The 19,028-nt window shown below is 40.9% G+C and overlaps 1 protein-coding gene across 3 annotated transcripts in view; it reads right to left on the bottom strand.

The window, feature by feature from the left end:
* TMEM132B (transmembrane protein 132B) overlaps positions 1-19,028 on the bottom strand; it is a 230,023-nt gene that overhangs the window by 51,202 nt on the left and 159,793 nt on the right. For all 3 annotated transcript variants that reach the window (XM_027733115.2, XM_027733116.2, XM_039378878.1), the window contains exon 4: positions 18,436-18,622. In XM_027733115.2, the coding sequence (XP_027588916.1) occupies positions 18,436-18,622 (187 nt within the window). The remainder of the gene's footprint in view (positions 1-18,435; positions 18,623-19,028) is intronic.

Below are 19,028 nucleotides of genomic sequence, written 5' to 3'. Positions count from 1 at the left end.
AGCATCCACACACTCAGGCTGCACGCTGCTCTCTGTAGCAAGATCCTCACAGAACGGATGAATGAATTTGATTTTTGTATGTGCTTTTACAGTAGCACAAGTGTTCCTTAAATGAAAAGCATGTCCTGGTTCATGGCACTTTCTCTCCTTGTTTCCAAGGCAACTCAATACACAGACACATGCAAACACACACGTGCATGCTATTAATATTCCTTCTGGATGTGAGAAACATCTTCATTTATCAATGAAACACTCCACAGCTTCTGTAGGAGTGAAAGCCTGAGACAAACTTCTCACAGAGTAATTCACAGCAGGAAAACATTCAAGAAATTATTCCCTTATATTGTACACTTTGATCACACATTTTGGAAACTTTTTGCATCAGGTTCTCTGTCTCCTCCAGCCACACAAACAAAGAACCCTAAGTCCACTTCACAATGTCCTCGTGCTTTCCTTCTACAATGCACTGCCTTCAGCCAAGCTTCCAAAGAGAAGGAAATTACCTGGGAGCTTGGTTTGCACATGCATGTCTCTGTATTCCCTCCCAAGACTAAGAAGCTGATAAAAATGATGGCACTTTGTCTTCAGGAAAGGTCCTACAGCCTTGGCCAGCCTGTCAAGAGCTGATCTGCAGGAACTGCACGGCTGCATCTGATGCTTGGCATTGGACCACAGCTGAATCCATTCTGTCTTCTAAATGAAACTCATTTCAGAACAAGTAGGGTCTAGGCACAGAAATGATTTGTCATGCTCAGCGCTCCGTGCTAAATCACATTTATACCCTCTGATTCTCAATTGTAATCCTCTTTGGAATTCGCTTAATTGTTGGGCTTTTAAGAGCCAGGGGGGTCAGGTACAGACACTGAGTGAAGAGTGAAAACTGCAAAGTGTGTGTCTGACTAATCCTGCTGTTTATCTGAGAAGTGAGATGTGACAAAGAAGGGAGGCAGCTGGAAATTGCAAGAGATGTTTTGAAAGAAAGCACTTTGAACCATTGTCGGTTTATTGTTGTTTCCATCTATCTGATTTGTCCCTTTGCATACGAAAGGCCTGCTGATTGTCCTTACTGTCAGGGAGCTCGAACCTGTCATTCTCACACTGCTTTGTAGGTTTTCAGAGTACATCAGACTTTAGACCAGAGCTGGTTCTTGCCTGTCTAAATATCCTGTTAATGGCAACAGAATCTGGTCTATCCTTAGGGGTCAAGTGTCATTTCCAAAATAAAACCTACTTGTCAAGTACACGTCGGGGTATTTGCACTAATACTAAGTCACATGGCAATGCAAACTCAGGGCAAGGCAAACTCAGGCAAAGGGTCTTACTCAGATCTCGCTGTTACCAGGTATGGATTTGAAGGGACATAAATGTGATTTACCTACAAGTTTAACAGCAGGCAATTGTGCTGAAGTGGAACGCTGCTTATACAGAATCCAGTTCAGTTTAGGGGTTGATGGGTTGATTTAGAAGCAGCTGTCTGTGATTTATGGTATAGAGAATGCAATAGAATGCCATTAACATCAGCAGAACACCTATGCATTTCACAGCAGTAACACCCAGGAACGTGGACCTCTTTTCCATATGTGAATACATCATCTTCCTTCTCCTTTGCATAACTATTTGGAGCTGCAGTTTGCACAGGCCTACTCTGAAAAAAGAATTGAGCTTACGTGGCAGATGCGAAGTTGCATTATGTCACCTCTTATTTATAAACAGAAAAAAAGTCTAAAACTTTAAAAAGTGGAAATTCTTCAATACATGCTATGGACAATCCCTGACTTCAATGGGAACTCCACTATCCTGTACTGAGAAAAGAGTTTATGAATCTAATTCCCTTAATTCATGCACTCCCTAACTTTTCAACATTGCTACTATTAACTTGCACATCATGTAGCCTTAATGATTTTAGGTTACATTTATACTACATGCTTCTATTTATAAATTGTTTATAAGGGAGATTAATCAATATTTAATAGACATTTTAGGTGTGCAACAGATACGAGCAGCATATATTTGAGACAGTAATAGGCACATCAATAGCAGGGTCATAAACACAAATAAGCCCTTACTTCCAAATAACCCATCGGGGCAATAGGATTCTGTAACAATTTTAATATCAAGTTATCCAATTAGTAACAGTTTTATTAATAACTAAATCCTTGTAAAGTATTTTAAATGTAATCCAGCTATACAAGGAAGCAATTCTGGGACCTATCCCATTGACAAGTATTAGGGAGAAATCTGTAGGCTAGGTTTCTAAATGCCACTCTCCTCCTGTAAGCTTGAACTAATGCTGTAACATTTCCAATGCAAACACCATTACAGTGTTATTTTGGGATTTGGGCATTTTATCATACACCCTTAGGGTTAAATTCTGCTCTAAGACACATAAATTCAAGTCTCACAGGAGCCACTAGAGCTGCTTGCTGTGCATATCTGTGCGTGTAGGAGGGCACAACTTAGCCTTTTTATTTACAGAACCATTAATTAAATTACTGCAATTAAATATCAAATCAAAATGCATTAAAATAACATTAAGCACACAGGAAGTCAGAATCAGAGCTTGCATTAGGGTTAATGGAAGCTATACATGGTTAGTTTTTAATGCACCTGTCTATAAGCCATATCCCAAAGGACGTAGCTGACATACACAAAACCAACACTTCATGCAAATATTCTTCTACAATGTCCTAGTTTTTCCATCATTTCCAGCTGTTTGTGTGGGTTTCCTGCTATTTGTCTCCCAAGGCAAGTTACCCGAAGTGAGGTGGAAGAGCTTCATAAATGACAGTTTCTGAGGTTATGATCTTTCTGCTTTATTTTCAACCTAACTCTTTTCTAAATGACTGTATTAGAGATTGGGGGGGGGGGGGGGGGGGGGGGAGAAAACCTGTTTTTTTCACCATCAAACCCACAAAAGTGTCCTTTGGTAGCACAGACCTGGGTGACTGCCAAGTGCTGACAGACCTGCAGGACCCTCAGCTGCCCAACACCTGTGGCCAGGTACCTTCCTAGGACTGCTCTGAGGTCCTTCTTCAAGCACCAGCTTCACCCAGCAAACCCCAGCAATCACATCCCCCAGACAGCTGGTGGCTGAGCAGAGCTGAGATCACTCACTGCAGTTTTGCATCACCTGGGAAACAAAGGGAATCCCCCCAAAGTCTTGATTTTTTTGCCATAGAAATAAAGGGGAAGGGCTGAGGTTTGTTCCCTGTGCTGTCAGGAATCTGAATCAGCTCACAGACACAAACCCTCCTTAAGGAGCCATTCAGACTTGTTAGTGGAAAATCATCACTGGAATAGAAAATGTTGTTACTGCATCAGACTCCTTGTAGATTCTTGCTGTATTCTGAATCTAATGGTTTTCTGGAGAATTTTACAGCAGAATTTTAAAAAAAAAATATTTGCTTATGCACTGATCAAATTAGCACAGAACTCTGTGTGCCTATATTTTCAACTGGAGAAAAAACATTGAGAAGATTCAATATTTATGTAATGTTTTATGGAAGTTCAATAGAAAAATCCAATATAATTTCCCAATTAAAATCACCTGCTAGTTGACTTACATCCATTACTATTATCTCAAGCCACTGTATACTGAACCTATTCACACAATAGTGTTATGTGAACATGCATAGGTTAAAAATTAGTAATTACTGTCTAGACAATTCACTGTTAGCTATAGTTGAGTGAATATAATGAATAATTTATTTGATTAATTTTGCATTCCTTTTCCTCTTTGTGAATTGATCATGACCATGGAAAACTTGAAAATGTGCTCATTTATCAGAATTATTTTCTGTGAATAATTCCTAGCCCGAGCATTTTTCCACCAAACAAACCATTCTTACTTGTGGACTGAAATTCATTTTATAGGATATTAGCTATGGAGACCATTGGTATTGTTGTTCCTCTTTTCTTGAGCAGATCATCATGGAACTAGCAACAATGTTAAAGTGCTCTTACCGAAAACCAAAAAACCAGTTTGATGCTCATTTTGTTAAAAAAGTTACATAATTAAGAAAACTTATGCATCTTATAAGCAATAACTAATTCTAAATTATAAATATCAAATTTACAACTGAAAATAATGATAAATGTGAATCTTTATGAATGCTGTTATTGATCTGTGCACATGTTTCTGGGCCACTGTGCCCCATCCTCTTGTCAGCGTAACTGGACTGACTTAGATACACACAACTCACTGGAAACTCACTGAAAATACCTTTATTTCTCTGTAAGAGATCCTGGTTAATAGAGTTAAACAGCCAGGTCCATCTAAAAATCCCAGGAAGTCACTGTCTGGAGCTCCTGGTGTCTTAGTAACTTCCAGAAATCCAGCCAGGAGGCTCAAATTCTACAAATGACTCCCAGTACTTCACCATCATGGGGCTATCACACTTCAGAGGGCTGGAGTTTTGCTTTTAATGTAAATTGCTGGTCCCTAGAAACCAGATAATATTACATTGCAAACATTTCTTCTGATCTCTATCGGCAGAGTTAGATTTGAGCTGGCAAACCTAGAGGCAAGAAACTAAACAACCATTCCAGCTCCCTATTCTGACACAGAATTTAATAGCACACTTTTCCCTTTGAAATTTGCTCTTCATTGGTGAGCTTCAAAATGGAGCCTGAAACAATGAGGGGTTTTAACTCTGCAGCAGATCAAATACATTTTGATATCCATGCTCTATAAAGAAGAAATGACACACTAATGAGAGACAGAGATCAAATGCTCTGTTTGTTACTTAAATCTCCAGCAACATGAAGTACATCAGGGCTGTTAACCCATACTTGGCACACCAGGGTGCTGCAGTGTCCAAAATGGCCCTGCATTTTCTTACTATCAAACTAAATTCTTGTGGCTCCTCCTCTTTCACAGGGCCAAGCCAACACCACAGGAATTCACTTGCTCCTGACCACAAGGAAACAATGGGAGGAGAAAGGACACGTGCAGGAATGGGGATGAATGAAGTGTGATTTTGGGATTATACTCTCTGCCCCTTTTCCTCCTGCTCTTTACAACAACCCGGATGTGGCATCAGTGCCATGGGCTGGGAACCACAGCGGGGTTGGATCAAGGGTTGGACTTGATGATCTCAGAGGTCCCTTCCAACTCAGCTGATTCTGTGATTCTGTGATTCTGTGACAGTGCACAAGCAGCAGCTGCAAACACTGGCTGTGATCAGTGTATAGGTCAGGGCAAGGGACTTTCTCTGCAGGGATTGAGAAGAGCAGGTTTGGGCTCTCTCCCAAGCACCAGCCAGCATTGGTCCCACAACACTGAGGTTTTGGGCAGTGGCATTCCCAGAAGCTGTGGAAAGCAAGCTGGAATGATGAGAGCCATTGCCATTTCAGTGCACATACCAAGCCAGAATTGAAGGTTCCAAAGACTATTCAAAACTTGATTAGTGTCTCCCTGTTCTTGTTCACACACTTCTGCATGACGCCAACGTTTCACCCCATGAAATTCACTGGACCCATTTCTTCCCCAGCCACAGCAGGGAATGCATTTATTCCCTCTGAAAAACCAGGAATTTGCAATGCCTGCTCCTCCCTGCCCTCACCAGTGCTGATGCCTCCCCCTGCCACCCCCACGAGCTGCTCTCTTCTGCCTCAGACTGATCTTGAAGGAGCTCCCAAAAAAGTGCCAACCAGCACAAAATGCAGCTTGGCCTTCCAGCTCCACAGGAGGCAGACCTGGGAAGCTGCTAGTTCTCAAACTTCAGAATTGAGCACCGCAGAATATTACAGGGCTGTCCCAAAGCACCACGTTAGAGTATTTTGATTATATTAATAAAGCTGCAGCTTAGCATTTTCAGTAAAGCTGAAGCACCTTTGGAAGACATTTATTCCTACACAATAGCTGCTTATATGCTACATTACAACTTCTAAAGCTCTCTGATTGCTGCTCTGCTCCATCTTTATGATACCATTTCAATTTAATTAAAAAAATAGAAATTACATGTAAAATAATTCCTAAGCCTAACTGATATTGGGGCCACATAAATCAGAAGTAACTACATTAAGGTCAGTAACACCTTTAAACATGAGTTGTGTAAAACACAAATGCCTGTTTAAAAAGGAAAGCTTTCACTGCAGCATGTACATAAGAAATACAGTATATACATACACAATACAAAATTAATTAATGCAGAAAGGACTCAGCTTGCTGTACATCTTATAAATACAGGCTGACTACTAAATACTCCTAATAAGACTTAGTCTCCAGCTAGCAGAACAGCTCAAAAACAAACATAATTTTGTTCATGTGTGCCCATTATATTCATGTGCTGATTTAATTAACAGTAATTTGAGTATCTCGGAGATTTCTTCTCTGTTTTACAAATGATGCCCTTTTGATGAGGGCTTTGGTTCAAATTACTGGCCAATCAGCTGTAGACCAAGACTGGAATGCTAAGTTAATTGGCAATAAAACCAGAATGAGCACGCTGGAAAAAATTACAGATGAGCCAAATTATTGGGTAATTGTTAAGGAACAAGAAGAGTCTCATTTTAGGTAGACAAAGTAAAAGCTTTGTAGCTCCCTCCAGCACAGTGTGTCCTTGGTCTGGGTCCTGCTAGCAGTCTGTACTGCTCACAAAATCACTTCAGGTAGGCTCAGCTTATCCCTCTGGCAGCCACTCTGTCAGGAGGTTCCCTGTGCCTGCAGGAGGTCCCACCACTCTTGATCGATCCTCTGTCAAGGGATCCCTCCATCAGCTTGCACTGAACTCCCATCGGGACATTTTCCATCAGAAGCAGCAAACCTAACGGAGCAGAGGTGTCCCAACAGCCCCCAGGGGCTGCCCAGCCACACAGCTCAGGGGAAGAGCACCTCTAAGCATTTCCCTCTGCACATTTATTACTGGAACCACTCACTTCTAACAAGAATTTAGTGCCTGTGCATCCTTGGAGAGGGCTTTCTAAGAATAGTAACCCTCCACATGGATCAAAGAGACCTGAGCTCACTCTGGCTGCAGGAATACCTGGATGTCCTTCTACCCTTGATATATGGTCAGCATGTTACCTCTTCCAAATACAATTTTATTTATAAACACCTGACCAGAGCTGCTCCAGGAATTCATCAATCAATTCTGAACTACAGTCTCTTTCCAAAAATGGGACTGTGAGGTGCAGAATTCAGGCATCATCAGCCTGATCTTCAGAGAGAACTATCTCCAGAGCACTGCACTTTTAACAAGAAGGCAGGGCAGGAAGAACATGGAAGTGGTACTGCATGCAGCCTCCTGTCAATGGGATTAATCACAGAGCAGCCCCAGCGTGGAGCAGGAAGAGGGGGCCATGGAGCCTGCCAGGAATGGCCACACAGCACAGGGAGGGGACATGCACTGCTGGAGAGCAAGAGGGGGCAGAGAAGTCCCCTTTATCTCTCCCCAGCAGTTGCTTGCCTGGGTGATCATAAATTAGTTCCAAAACTGCATTTTACAGCGATGAAAAAGAAGAAAAGCAATGCCACACTTAGGACACTCTGGGGCACGTTATCTAAAGGCAGATGCTGGTGTGGGATCAGTGCAGGCATTCCCACAACACAGGAAATCCTGCTCCCTTCCCGGTGCTGGGGAATTTTCTCAAGGAGAAATATGGGATATAAAAAGCCAGCCTGCTACGCTGGAAGGGCCTTCATTCCATGGGGTAATCTCCTGCATTCATCCAAACTGCAACCAACCAGCAATATGTGGTCAAATCACTGCAATTTGGTAAGTTCTGGAGTGACATCCAAGAGGAGGATTAGCAGAAAACGCTGCATTTAGGACTTGATCCTGAGTGGCTTGCAACAGGATCTCTGAAGCACTTGGCACCAGCACTCCTGCATATTCATTAATATTTTGGACTATGGCTGTAACGAGTATCAGCAAGTGTATCTAATTTCATGAAAGAAAATTACTGGTTCACAGTGGAATAACACGGTGCTTTACTCAAGCAGGCATAAAGCATGAGTATGAAAACCCTCATATAATCTCCAGCTATTGTCATTCAATGTTTATCATCCAACACAGTTGAATACAATTCTTATCTTTGATGGATGTGGCACACAATAGCTGTTTTCTTGAGTGCATCATAAATATTAATAGTATTCACAGAGCTTCTTAAAATTTGTCATGTCACATTGCTTTCATGGAAACATTCAAAACGCCATTATTTTTGTCCCACCAATAGCAAATTTTCCTTTAGTTTCGTTCTTTCTTTTTCACTCTCAAAATTAAATGGTAGAGGATGTTTAACTGAGCAGAGGAAAAAGGGGATAATGGTTCACATTGAGCCATTCCAGAACCTACTTCACATGCCCAGAATTAGACTGAAAGAGAAAAAATGTGATATCCTTTGGAAAACACAGTCCAGTTAAAAATGAAACACTTCATGAAATTGTTTGGAATTTCATTTTTGGAAGAACACTGAGAAAGAATGCTGACATTATCAAAATGATCCTACTCTGCCATATTCAGAATGGGATATTTTCACTCAAAAAAAAAAGGCACTTTTTTTTTTCTCAAATTAAATATTTGTACATTATTGTGTATATCCTGGCTGCATGAAAAGCAGTGTGGGCAACAGGCCATGGGAGGTAATTCTGCCTCTCTGCTTTGCTTTTGTGAGATCCCACCTGGAACTGCATCCAGCTGTGGGGCCCCCAACATGGTCCTGCTGGAACGAGTCCAGAGGGAGGTCATGAAGATGCTCCAAGGGCTGGAGCCCCTTTGCTCTGGAGCCAGGCTGGGAGAGCTGGAGGGGGTTCACCTGGGGAGACCTTAGAGCCCCTTCCACTGCCTAAAGGGGCCCCAAGAGAGCTGGAGAGGGACTTCAGACAAGGGCCTGGAGTGACAGGACAAGGGGCAATGGCTTCAAACTGTCAGAGGGGAGGACTAGAAATTAGGAAGAAATTCTTCCCTGTGAGGGTGGGGAGGCCCTGGCACAGGTTGCCCAGAGAAGCTGTGGCTGCCCCATCCCTGCAAGTGTCCAAGGCCAGGTTGGAGAGGGCTTGGAGCAACCTGGGCTAGTGGGAGGTGTCCCTGCCCATGGCAGGGGGATGGCACGAGATGATCTTTAAGGTCCCTTCCAACCCAAACCATTCCAGGATTCTATCATTTAATCAAGTTTAATCAAACACCTCAATTCTACAAGGAAACATGTTTTTCTGCTGTTAAACTGTTTTGATCACTCCAAAGTCCCTTTTCAGAATGTCTGTTCACAGTGTGTTGAAATCCCTGGGCTTTGTTCAGTCAGACAAAGCCCCTGTGGTCATTCCTCATGACATGAGCTCTCCACACATTTCTCTTCCAGCATGTTTCAGAGTCAGGAATCTTCCCCTGGATCAAACTTAATAAAATCTTCAGTGCTTTGTGTTTTGGCTAATGTGTTTCAAGAAATGCCTTAAAATTTCATCTTTCTCCATAAAATTCACCCTGTGGTTGCCAGAACAGCCTTACAAAACAAAACCATTTAATTGCCTACAACAATTAATTTGAAGATGGTAATAATTGCACAAGATAATATCTCTGCTACAAAGACATAAAACATTCAGTATGGGCATGGGAAATATAGTAATACAACAGAAGAATCTCTTTTTTCTAAATCTGTACTCTCTCCACAGTAGTTAATTTGCTCTGAGTTTAAAATCAATCCTTCTAGTGTGAGGTTTTAGGAAAGCTCAAGGCTTCCATCCTGCTGCCATTAATCAATGTTAAAATTCACACTGAAATCTGTGATTTGGGAGCCATAGATTCCAGTTTTATTTAAAAACAATGTTGATAATCCCTGCTATTTCTGGGATGAAGATCTACACCAGATTGAATTTATATTTAAATATTTTTTTCTGTGAAATGGTGAATGACAAAATCACATTTGGGTAGGTCCCTTTGCATGAAAAGTAGAACAGAGAGGCACTGTGTAACCTAAAGGGAACTGGAAGGCCAAAGGTCAAAGTGATTTCAAGTAAGAAATATGCATTAAGTGCAATGGATAAACATGTAGGGGACAATTTTGCATATAAATGCATTTAACCAACTTCTAAACAATATGTAAATCATCTGGGTTTGCTATAAATGACTGATCCTATTCTTGACATTCTTGACACTTCAGGATTAGGTGTTTCTGTTTGTTTTTTTTAACTGACTCCAGAGAAAGCAAAGAAAAAAGGCTGCTAAAGCTTGATATTTTCTACTTTACTTTAAGGGGAAGATAAGCTGCTTTCTAAGTCTGGGTCAGCTTCCACCTTGGAGTGAATGTGCTCCTTTAATTGCTGTCTGAATATAAGCTGTATCTCCATTAGCAAAACACAATTTCTGTAGAAAAAATAGATTCTTTAAAGGTTTGGGGTTTTTTCTACTTTTAAACACTCCCTTTTTGATAGCTGAATACAACAATGTTCTATATAGGAACATGGACACTCAAATTCTCAGTGCTTCAGACACCTTTTAACTTGTGCTGAATTAAAATGAACACACAGAAGAAATCTTTTCCCCAAAGAAGGGCACAAGGATCACCACAAACGAAAGCCACGGCAAAACCTGAATAACGGGACGGGATGGAATCTCAGCAGACTCATGGACAAGAGGCACAAACCACGAGAAGCAGTCCCAGGAAACAGGATTTCTAAACTTCAGAACGACTGTTTGACCAGGAGGTCACACGGGCATCGCTGAGCCCAGAGAAGCTCTGCAGCCCATGGCTGGACAGGGCTGCACCTGGATCTGTCTGGAGATTGTGCCACAGCACGTGACAACATCCCCAGCACAGTCCAGGCACCCCAGCCCTGCCTCTGATGTTCAGAGAAGACCAAACCAAACATTTTACAGAGAGGGTTTTTTATGTAGTCCATCATTTTTGGAAAATCTTCCCACAAGTCTGTTTGATGGTTTTAATTTAACTTTTAGGCTGGGAAGCATGCAGCCCACACTGGGAATGATCTATCAGAACATGCCATGGATTCTCCATGAATAAGACACCGTGCCATTTCCTCTGCAAATGGGGATTTGGTGACATTAATCCTGGACTGCATTTACCCTCCTATCCATGGATACTCAGCAGCCAAAGCTAGCAGTACACTAAAAAAAAAAAAGGAAAGAAAACAATAAAAATCCTCACCTTGTGTTCCTGCTTTTTCTAAAACAAATCTGTAAAGTATGTCACTCAGAAATCCCCTTTCAGCCTGAGTTATAGCAATGGGCACCTTTAAGGACAATTTGTCCACGGGTTCTTGTCTGTACGTTTGCCAGCAGCAACCAGAGATTATTCAGCCTCCCATTTAAAAGAAACCTCATCAGAGTATATACAGCCATCTGTGTAAGTGATTCACAACATTAGTAAACCATTAGTCAACCAACAGCTTACGTTTTTTTGGGGGGAAGAAACAAGATTTCTGAAGACATAGATTAAATACTTGTAGGCTACACAGAAATGTTTCAGGCTGAGGGGCCCGGAGCCCTGGTGAAATATTGATTGTTGCATTTGAAAAACACTTTAGAATAATGACAGTCTGGGAATTACAATTCCATTACTACACAAGAAAGGATTTGCAGCACGTATATCTAAAAGACCAGTGCTGCCAGTCACAGACCAAGCCATCATTTTCCTAGATAAGAAGAGAATGCCAGATATTCGTCTATTATTAAACCTATTGTTCCACGAGCCGTCAGCCTCAGCTGGAGCCTTCTTATAAAAACCAGTTAAAATCCATCTCTTCAATGTCTTGTTCTTTACTTTGACTAAGTTCCTGGTTGCCTAGAAACTCTCTAAAAGACCTGGATTTTTCCTTTTTCTTTTTTTATCTTTTTATGTTTCCCCAACTGTTAGTTAGATAACAGATTAATCAAATCACGTTTATTTGTGACAGAAACCTGGATGACAGGCTCAAAGCTGGTGAAGTGTTTGTTTCCTGCACCCCAGGAGTGTCAGACTCTACTGCCTTTGCTACCAAAAACTTCCCATAACTATGGAAATTGCAGATTATGTCTGCTTAGATCAAGACAGATAACAGAATTGTATCACCACTGGATAGAACAGCTTTATCTATGCTATCAGTTTTTGCAATTTGCAGGACATACACTTCTACTTTTCAAGATTATTAAATTAATTATTATATATTGCTAATATTTAACAATATATAGCTATATATGTAATATATAGTTATATATGTAATATATAGTTATCTATAATATACATGATAGATAACATATAATAATATGTTAATTATTATATATTATTAATTATTATATTAAGACAAATCAAATTGTCTAGTTTAGATCCAACTTTACAATGTTCTGACGGACCTGCTGGATGTCTAAAACACTCCTTCTGATGCATCAGACTACAACCAGATTCACAACTCGCATCTTATTCCAGTGTCATAAACCTTATTTTAAAATAATCACCTGCAGTGTTTATATTCAGTAATTGTAACAGCAGAAGGCAGATTCTTTTCCTGATATTCAGTAGCACAACAAATAATGGAACCAAAAAGAGCTTCAGGTGTGCTTTCCTCACCTTGATCTGTTATTCTACTCCATTTGATGGAAATGGATCACCTTTCTACTTTGGGGGACATTAGTTCCACGTGTTAGTCTGTGCACCAGCTGTTGGAACAATCAATTATCAGAGACACTTATCACCAACAAGAAAACAAGATAAGCCTTCCCAGGAGCAAAGCAGCTGACACCTCCTCCTGACAGTGCATGTTAAACTGTGGAATGTTAAACTGAACAGCCAGGGCCAGATCCCCAAAGGTGCTCAGGGACACGTTTGTAGCTCACAGGAGGAAGGTGCAGTAAATGCTCAGGGCAGAACCCTGCGTGGATCCCCAAACTGCTCAGCAGCTCATCACACTCATTCGTTTTCGAGAGCTAAAATTTCTCAACAATTCTTTATCTTTAAAGGTTATGACAAAAACTTGGATATAACTAAGCACTCCTTCCAGCCTCCTCCAAAGAAACCTCCAGGAGTCAAATATTCCAACTTCTGAATAGGCTTCAAACTAAGGGAGTAATCCTCACATCCATGCATTTTTACCTGAATTAAATCGGCTTAAACAGCTATGCACAGCTTAGGTGATAAAACAGCATTTGCATTCTTCAAAGCCACTCATCCCTGCTGTCATTAGTTCTTGGTGCTATAAATCCTACCTCTTTTCTAACCAAAATAGTTTTTAGGGATAATAAGCAATAGCACTGCACGATTTTTTAAGTGTTTTAAAATGTACCTTTAGGAGTATGAAAAGTGACTTACAAATCATTCAGAAACGGGTAAAACCGACTAAGATTGACTTAATTTCCATTTAATTTTCCATTCTCATCAAGCTTGGTTTATTCAGGTCTGATTAATTAATTTCCGTAAAGTGTTCTGAAAATATAAAAGATTACATAAATACTAAATAATAATAGAGTACTTAAGGAAAAACTCATTTGTTAATTTGCATGGAGTTTTAGCAATTAGCATTTATTTATTTCACCTATGTAAGCAGGCCCATCCAATCCCTTTCAGCTACCAGAAAATGCTCTAGCAATTACAGGACAACGCATCTTCACAGATTTTGTGTCACAGTTCACAGAAAATGAATTTAGAATGACTTGCAAAGCTGTACTTACAGAGCAATACGCACACAAAGATGGTTTTCATATATTTTCAAAACCACTATCCCTCCTAACACAGCTCCAGCTGCACAGCTTTTGGGATTAAAACAGCAGCGCTCCGAAGGATTTCAGAGGTTTTTACATTTTGAGCTTTGTGTTTTCTCAGCCTGTTGTCCAAAGAACTTAAAATTTCACTGACCACTTTTAAAGCAGTCTGAAAATAAAGAATCATACATTTCCCTATGTACTTATAGGTGGGTATCTTCTGACACCTTGTCTCGATATATATATATATATATATATATATACATATTTTTATACCTGTACAGCTATAGCAGAGGACAATTATGCATATATCCATCTTTCATGTTCAGAAGGGGTGAATTTCCCAGTCTAGGTTTATCTACAGAAAAAAAACCCTTCCAGGCTATTCTGGGAGATCAGCTATAAAACAAGGGCCAGGTAGGACAGGCACATAAGGCACAGAATCTCGTCTGATCATCTCAGCATAAGCCACACTGAACACCAGACAAAACAAACAATCTGTTTCCAAAATGGTGTAAAACGCACACAGCAACACCATCTGGGATCAGATCACACCTGAGGCTGGAAAGGCTGGAAACGGTGCCAGGGAGACAAGAAGTGCTTCCCACTCGGAATTGATTCTGGGCTGGTGCTCTGGTCACCTGCGAGGAGGCAGTGAGGCCACACTTGGACTGAACAGAAACTGGGGTTTTTTTGTAGGGGGCACAGGCTGAAAGGTACACTCTCCCCTCTTATGTCCTTTCCCCTCTCAAAGCATTCACCAAGCAAAACCAACGGGCTGTCCCACGTGGCTTTGGCTGTAGGCAGGCAGGGTCACCTCCTTCTCCACACTCCTCTCAGCAGCTGGGAATGAGGGAAATGACAGCACACCTTAACGAGAGCATTCCCCACTATCTTCCCCTAGAATAAGTGTTATAGGACTGAAGTGTCTCAGCTGGCATCTGATTTAGAAGCAGGGCCATAAGCACAGCTCCACACAGCCAGCCTGCCCTTCCTGCAGCAGTGGGGGTAGCACAGCTGGCATCCAAACCAGCTCCCAAGAGGTTCAGGCTGAATGCAATTGTGATTCTATCTTGATATTTTTTCCTTTGCCAGGTCTCCCAGGGATGGTCTGCATTCCCACGGCATCCTCTCTGTGCACCTCCCCACTTGCAGAGTCTATACTGCTCATCCAGGAGTAGAGATAAGACTTTCAGAAAGCAAATCCTCAATTACTGGAGTGTGCTGTTTCCATCTGGGTGTAGTTTCCTAGGAAATCCCAACTGCCTGGCCCTGTGCAGTTGCTGAAACTGGATGTTTCAATTAGAGGGAGCTCAAGGATTTGGGGAGAACTGTGAGATGATGCAGAAAGCAGGTTCTCTTTCAATATGAAATGTTGTTTTATTTTCTCTCATTAGTGCAAATGTTTTATTTATTTACATATTCTGAATGCACTGAATTTGGCCGTAAAGATTTATTACGTTTGGCCAATGAGATTTATCATATAGAGGATCATTCAAATTAAAATGGACAGTTTGGGAGGAATTCCCAATATTCCAAGATTTTATTCTGGTTCTTCTCCAAAAAATATATAAAATGCTTCAAGAAACCCACAACATACAATTATCAAGAACAGTTGGGTTTGCTACACTGAGTACTTCCACTTTTCTCACATTCTAACAAGATTCCAGATACTTCCTAGTGTCCCTATCAAGGTTTAAAAATCTCTGTTCCTTTTTAGTCACAGCTTACAGGCATTGCAGTTTACCATCATGTTCTTTGACTGAGTTATGTGGGATAACCCCACCTCAGGAGCAGGCTAAGAGCAGGCACAGAGCACTGAAATCCTACCCTGGCCAGGATTTCACCTGTAGACTCTCCCTGGCCCTGTCTCCTTCTGTCCTTCTTCCCTTTCCTTCAGTCTCAAAACTCTGCTTGTTAATGCCTGCCAAACTGATATAACTAATATGCAATATCACTTCACTAAAGCAAGACTGTTGGCTAATAAGGAGTAATTTTTTTGCCATATAATGTGCAAAAATCGGTTTCATCTTCACTTAGAGAAAACAAAAAGCAAAAAAAGCAAAAAAATGCTTTTCAAGCTTGGTACCAAATGTATCAACAACACTAGTTTTGATGTTAAAAGCTTCTATGAACTCACTAAGGCAAAAAATCAGCCCTTTTCATCAGGTTATTATTCAAAGGTTACTATGCAGTCTCCAATATTTTTATCTACTAAGAAAAAGCGAGATAGAATGAGAAAAATATCCTCATCACTATCTCCAGAGTCACCACAATGCAATGACAGGATAAATTCTCTGAGCGCTCTTTCAAATTTCTCCTCTTTGTTTAAGAAAGTAGCATGAAAAACAAACATAAAGTCATGATCAACAGCAGCAAGAAACCAGTGATATTCCAAAGTACATGGAATAGGATGTCTTTTCATTAAAAAAACCCAAAGTTGCCTACAGAAAGACAAAATTAAACTTTGGTTTTCTTTAGCAGGATTTCACTAAAGCTAATTTTTCCACTAAGTTCTTACTGAATCCACATCTGTCTTCCTACTGGAACTTTTTCTTCCTCATGACACTGTGCTGCACTTCTTCATATAAGTGCTGGTGCCATTACCACTGAGATATCACAAGGGTTTGGTAATCCCATCAAAACATTCACTCCTGCAAAGCAGGCACTAAAGGTTTTGCTCAAACTCTAAACTCTCAAAGAAACTCCATGTTTTCATCCATAAATATTCAGTGTTTACAATGAAAGAGTGGATACACTGACAAGGAACAGCGAGTAATTTATGTTCAGTGCAATGGCAAAGGCATGGAAACACTCGTTCCTGAACCCCTCTGTGGTGCTATTTTGAGGGGTCAAGGTCCAGGAGATGACCAAACTTTGCTTCACAGCACAAGTGCACTCAGAGGAAGCTGCCTTACCAATGAGCCAGGCAAATCTTCAAGAGGAACGAACATTAAAATACTTTTAGTTCAGTCTGGAAGTCTCAGGAATGTTCTTCTCTGAACAACAAAGGATGATGTGCAGAGTGATTGTGTTTTGCTCCTGACAGGGCAATGCAGTGCCAGAACCTGCAGTTCTGGCAACAGAACAACAGTTGATGACTTCTAAATGAAGCAGAGCTGCAAACTGGCAAACACAGGGAAAGAAATGCCAATAAAAGTCCCTGCCATTGCTGTGATCAATTCTCCAATGAGTCCTGGGCCAAGTCAGTCAGGGACGCTCACGTGCAACCACAAAGTGACAGCCTACATGAGAGACCCATTCAAGGATTAAGGTCATAAATTCACCAAAAAACCCACTTTCTCCTTTACTCCACGGTTATTTTACAATGACAAAATAACAGAGATTAGATCAACTCCTCCCTGAATTCAGGTTCAGCCCCAGATTTTGTCCAAGAACAATCAGAGACAGCTGAAGTGGCCAACAGCTGCCATAACTGCAAAGAGATGAAGTAAAACCCTGGCAAATCCCTGGCAGAGAGAGCAGCAGAGCTCTGATCCAACATTCACAGTGAGCTTCTGGGATGCATTTGCTTTTCTTTTATATCCACAGTGCTCTGCATGGCACAAACCCCTTGCTATCCACCTGAAACCACGGTGCTAAGTGCAAGATGTTCCTGCACCACATTTTCTCATTATTACATCTGATTCACTATTACTACTTGATTATATTCTATCCACACAATTAGAGTTTTGTTTCATCTCCTACATGCTTCAAAAAGAGAGGGAGCAGAAGAAAATTCTCTATTGACTTTTCTGCACATAATTTCTCCTCTATCACCGGGCTGCCAGAAAGTGCAGCCTTTGGCAGTAGGAACTGAAAATTAAAATCATTTGGAGTCTTGTTTCCTTTACAAGCATCTTACCTTTCTTCTGGTCATGCCAGTGGTCATGCAGAGGAAAATGCCAATATTTGTTGTGTGTATGGTGTAATAGAAAGAAAATTAGCACGGACCAACTCAGAAAGGAAGGGTAAATGTTCAGGAGAAAGTAAGCAAAAAAAATACCAGAGTGTTTTTGAGGTAACTGGTATAACATCCTGACTCTCTGGCTGTTTCTCTAGTTTTACACTCAAATATCCCCACTGACATCCCTGTCCATGTGTAAAGCTCTAGTATGAAAAAGTCCACCAGGCCCAAACACAGGTTAAAGGTCCCTGTTAGAAAAGGTGCCTTTGATTTTATCAGGATATATTTGCATTTTTTAAATAAATCATCAGCCTCAAGCTTTCTGCACACGCACACCTTAAACCTGCCTGGAAAACATGTCCAACAGCTACATCTCCAGAAAGCATTTGATCCTTTCCATGTAACTCAAACCAGACCTTTCATTAAATTGACACTTTGCAGTTCACTAGACTATTTGGCTCTTTTGGGGAAAAGCACAGCAGAAAACAGTCCAGTTGTTTGGTTTAGCAATGAAGTTTCCCACACATGCATGCTAATTTATTTCATTGAAAATGTCCCAACTAATTACAACATTTACCCTCAGAGCACAGGCATGGCAGTCGCATTAATACACCAGAAGACAACGGCTCCAGAGGAGCCATTACCATGTACCAGGCCAATAATCCACAAACAGTAAAGGATTTTCACAAAAGACCCAAATGGTTTCCAAGGAGCCATTCTGGCATATCAGGTAAATAAAATATTATTGAAATGCGGTTTTTGCATTTAAATCACTTGCAGCAGGTGCATAGGAAGTGGCTCATAATAAAAAGGCTCACATTCCCTGGAATACTAACGAGGATCAACGGAAATGCTGAGCAAAAAAAAAAAAAAAAAAAAGGAGGAGCAGCAGGTTCTTACCATGGCAAGAGGAACAATTCCCACAAACATTGTTCGGCTGACGAAGATCTCGGAGACCATCAGCTCGCTCACGGAGTCATCCCGGGGGTATTCCACCTGCCAGGTGATCTGCTGGGCCCCTGCCAGGCTGCTGGTGTTGTCAACCTCAAAGTCCATCTGCAGGATCTCGTAGGAGGACATGTTTGCTCTGGGGGGGAAAAAAAAAAATAATTCCCCATAAAAAGATTCACCTTTATCTTTTACTCACCAAACAGTTTACCATTACATGCAACATACGGATTTGAAGACACTGAGAGAAACCTAAATAAAACTACACAATGGGCAACTTCTGTACTTTCTAGATAGGGTGACACTGTATCTTTTAGTTTCCTGAAATTGAGGCATTTTTCCCATTAAATTCAGGCATTCATTCTTTATAATCGCAATGAACTTACAGAATAAGCCACAAACCCTGGGAAAAGCATTGCACAGATGTTGCTAAATTATTTAATATACCATTATTATAATTCTGATGCTGCGCAACAAGAATGCTCGGCCATACCTCATATTGTGTCAGAAATGAGCTCTTGTGAGGGAGAAAAAGTCTTTCAAAC

This window comes from Pipra filicauda, unplaced genomic scaffold, assembly GCF_003945595.2.
Source record: "Pipra filicauda isolate LSUMZ 115617 unplaced genomic scaffold, ASM394559v2 scaffold14_size4853619_pilon, whole genome shotgun sequence".
NCBI classification, from domain to species: domain Eukaryota; kingdom Metazoa; phylum Chordata; class Aves; order Passeriformes; family Pipridae; genus Pipra; species Pipra filicauda.
This window is presented reverse-complemented; position numbering and strand designations above follow the sequence as displayed.